Consider the following 1,439-nt stretch of genomic DNA (forward strand, 5'->3'; position numbering starts at 1 on the left):
GATCGCTCCCGTCAGTGACTCTCCCCTCCCCCTCCCCGCTGTGCCCGCAGCTCCCGAGAAGCCCGTGAAACAAGAGGAAATGGCTGCCTTAGACGTGGACAGCAGCAGCCACAGCGAGTATCTCCAGCACGGCAACGGCGCCGCCTCGGCCTCCGCCGGGGCGGCCGCCCCCCAGGTAAGCGCAGGCCCGGCCGGGCCCCTTCCCCCCCTCCCCCGGGTGACACGTTGTGAGCGGGTGCGGGAGCCGGTGCCGCCGCCGCCGCTTCCTGTGTGCGCGTCTGCGAGGAGCCCGGTCGCTGTCCCGCACTAACCGCCACCCACTTTCTCTCCCTGAACCCGCCCATTGTGGGTAGGACGCTCAGCCGTCACCGCTCGCTCTGCTGGCGGCCACCTGCAGCAAGATCGGCCCGCCGTCGCCGGAGGAGGATGAGGCCGCCGCCGCCGCCGCCGCCTCTCACTCTGCCGGAGCGGTGAGTGCCCGCCCCGCCGCTCTCGCACGGCCTGCCGGGGGGAGAGACAGCACAGCCAGCCAGCCCGCCCGCCCGGGGGGAGGGACGGGACACACGGCACTGCCCGCCCGGGGGGAGGGACGATAGCAGGGCCGACCTGCCAGGAGAGGGGTCCCCGGGCTCCCCTGCCTCTCCAGGAGGAGCCGGGCTCCCGGGAGGAGGAGGGAGCCTAGCTCCCCCCTCCCCCGCCGCTGGGAGCGGCGCCTTCATTTACTTTCAAAACCGGGGGGAGGCGGGAAACCTCCCTCCCCCGGCCCTGGCACCGGAGCGGCTCGCTCGGCACCCGGCGAGGCTGGGAGGCATCTCGCCACCTGAGCGCACCCCCGGTGTCCTCTCCTCAGCCGTCAGCCTGGAACCGCGCACCCAGGCAGGAGCACAAAATGAAGGCTGGCTGGAGGGAAGGATGTAGTTAGAAGTAAAATGGCTGTTTAGAAGCGAACGCGGTGGTGGAAGGCTGCTTCCTGTATCGACGCTGTTTTTTCTAGGTGCGGTTATCGTGCAGTCCCTCGTATTGCAAACCGAATTTCTGTCCTTATCTCTCACGCGCTGTCGGCTCTGAAAGGAGCCGTGATGACCTTGGGCCCTTGTGTGATGAGATGGGTCTTGCGGACTAGAAACGTATTCTTGTCGAAGCTAGTTTAACAATCTTCGTAACAAAAGCCTAATGGAAACTCGGATGTTTCTTAATTGGTCTAGCTAAACTCTCTTGTTGACGTATGCTCATAGAGTTAAAAGAGATGGTGCATTTCTAAATAGCTGATACCGAAAAATACCGGTGTATTAAAAGGGAATTCCAAAATACCTTTTAAAATGATACGACGAAGTCTTTCTTGGCCTTGGTCCTTGGGAAATTACATGTATTAACTCTAAATTTTTATTTTATTTTACAAAAAAAGTTCTAAAACAAGAAAAAAATCCCTTCCCCCCCCC

General features: G+C 61.2%; 1 protein-coding gene across 3 annotated transcripts in view; it reads left to right on the plus strand.

Annotated features, from left to right (window-relative positions):
- The first annotated feature begins 37 nt into the window (after positions 1-37).
- The window catches only part of SP3 (Sp3 transcription factor), a 35,392-nt gene continuing 33,990 nt past the window's right edge, over positions 38-1,439 (plus strand). For 2 of the 3 annotated variants that reach the window (XR_774285.1, XM_010566537.1), the window contains exons 1-2: positions 38-175; positions 354-470. Coding sequence is in view for 2 of the 3 variants with exons in the window: in XM_010566537.1 (XP_010564839.1) it covers positions 80-175; positions 354-470 (213 nt within the window). In the remaining variant the exon portion in view is untranslated. The remainder of the gene's footprint in view (positions 176-353; positions 471-1,439) is intronic. The other variant, XM_010566546.1, reaches the window with a different exon arrangement.

Source organism: Haliaeetus leucocephalus, unplaced genomic scaffold, assembly GCF_000737465.1.
Source record: "Haliaeetus leucocephalus isolate CR32 unplaced genomic scaffold, Haliaeetus_leucocephalus-4.0 Scaffold1, whole genome shotgun sequence".
NCBI lineage: Eukaryota > Metazoa > Chordata > Aves > Accipitriformes > Accipitridae > Haliaeetus > Haliaeetus leucocephalus.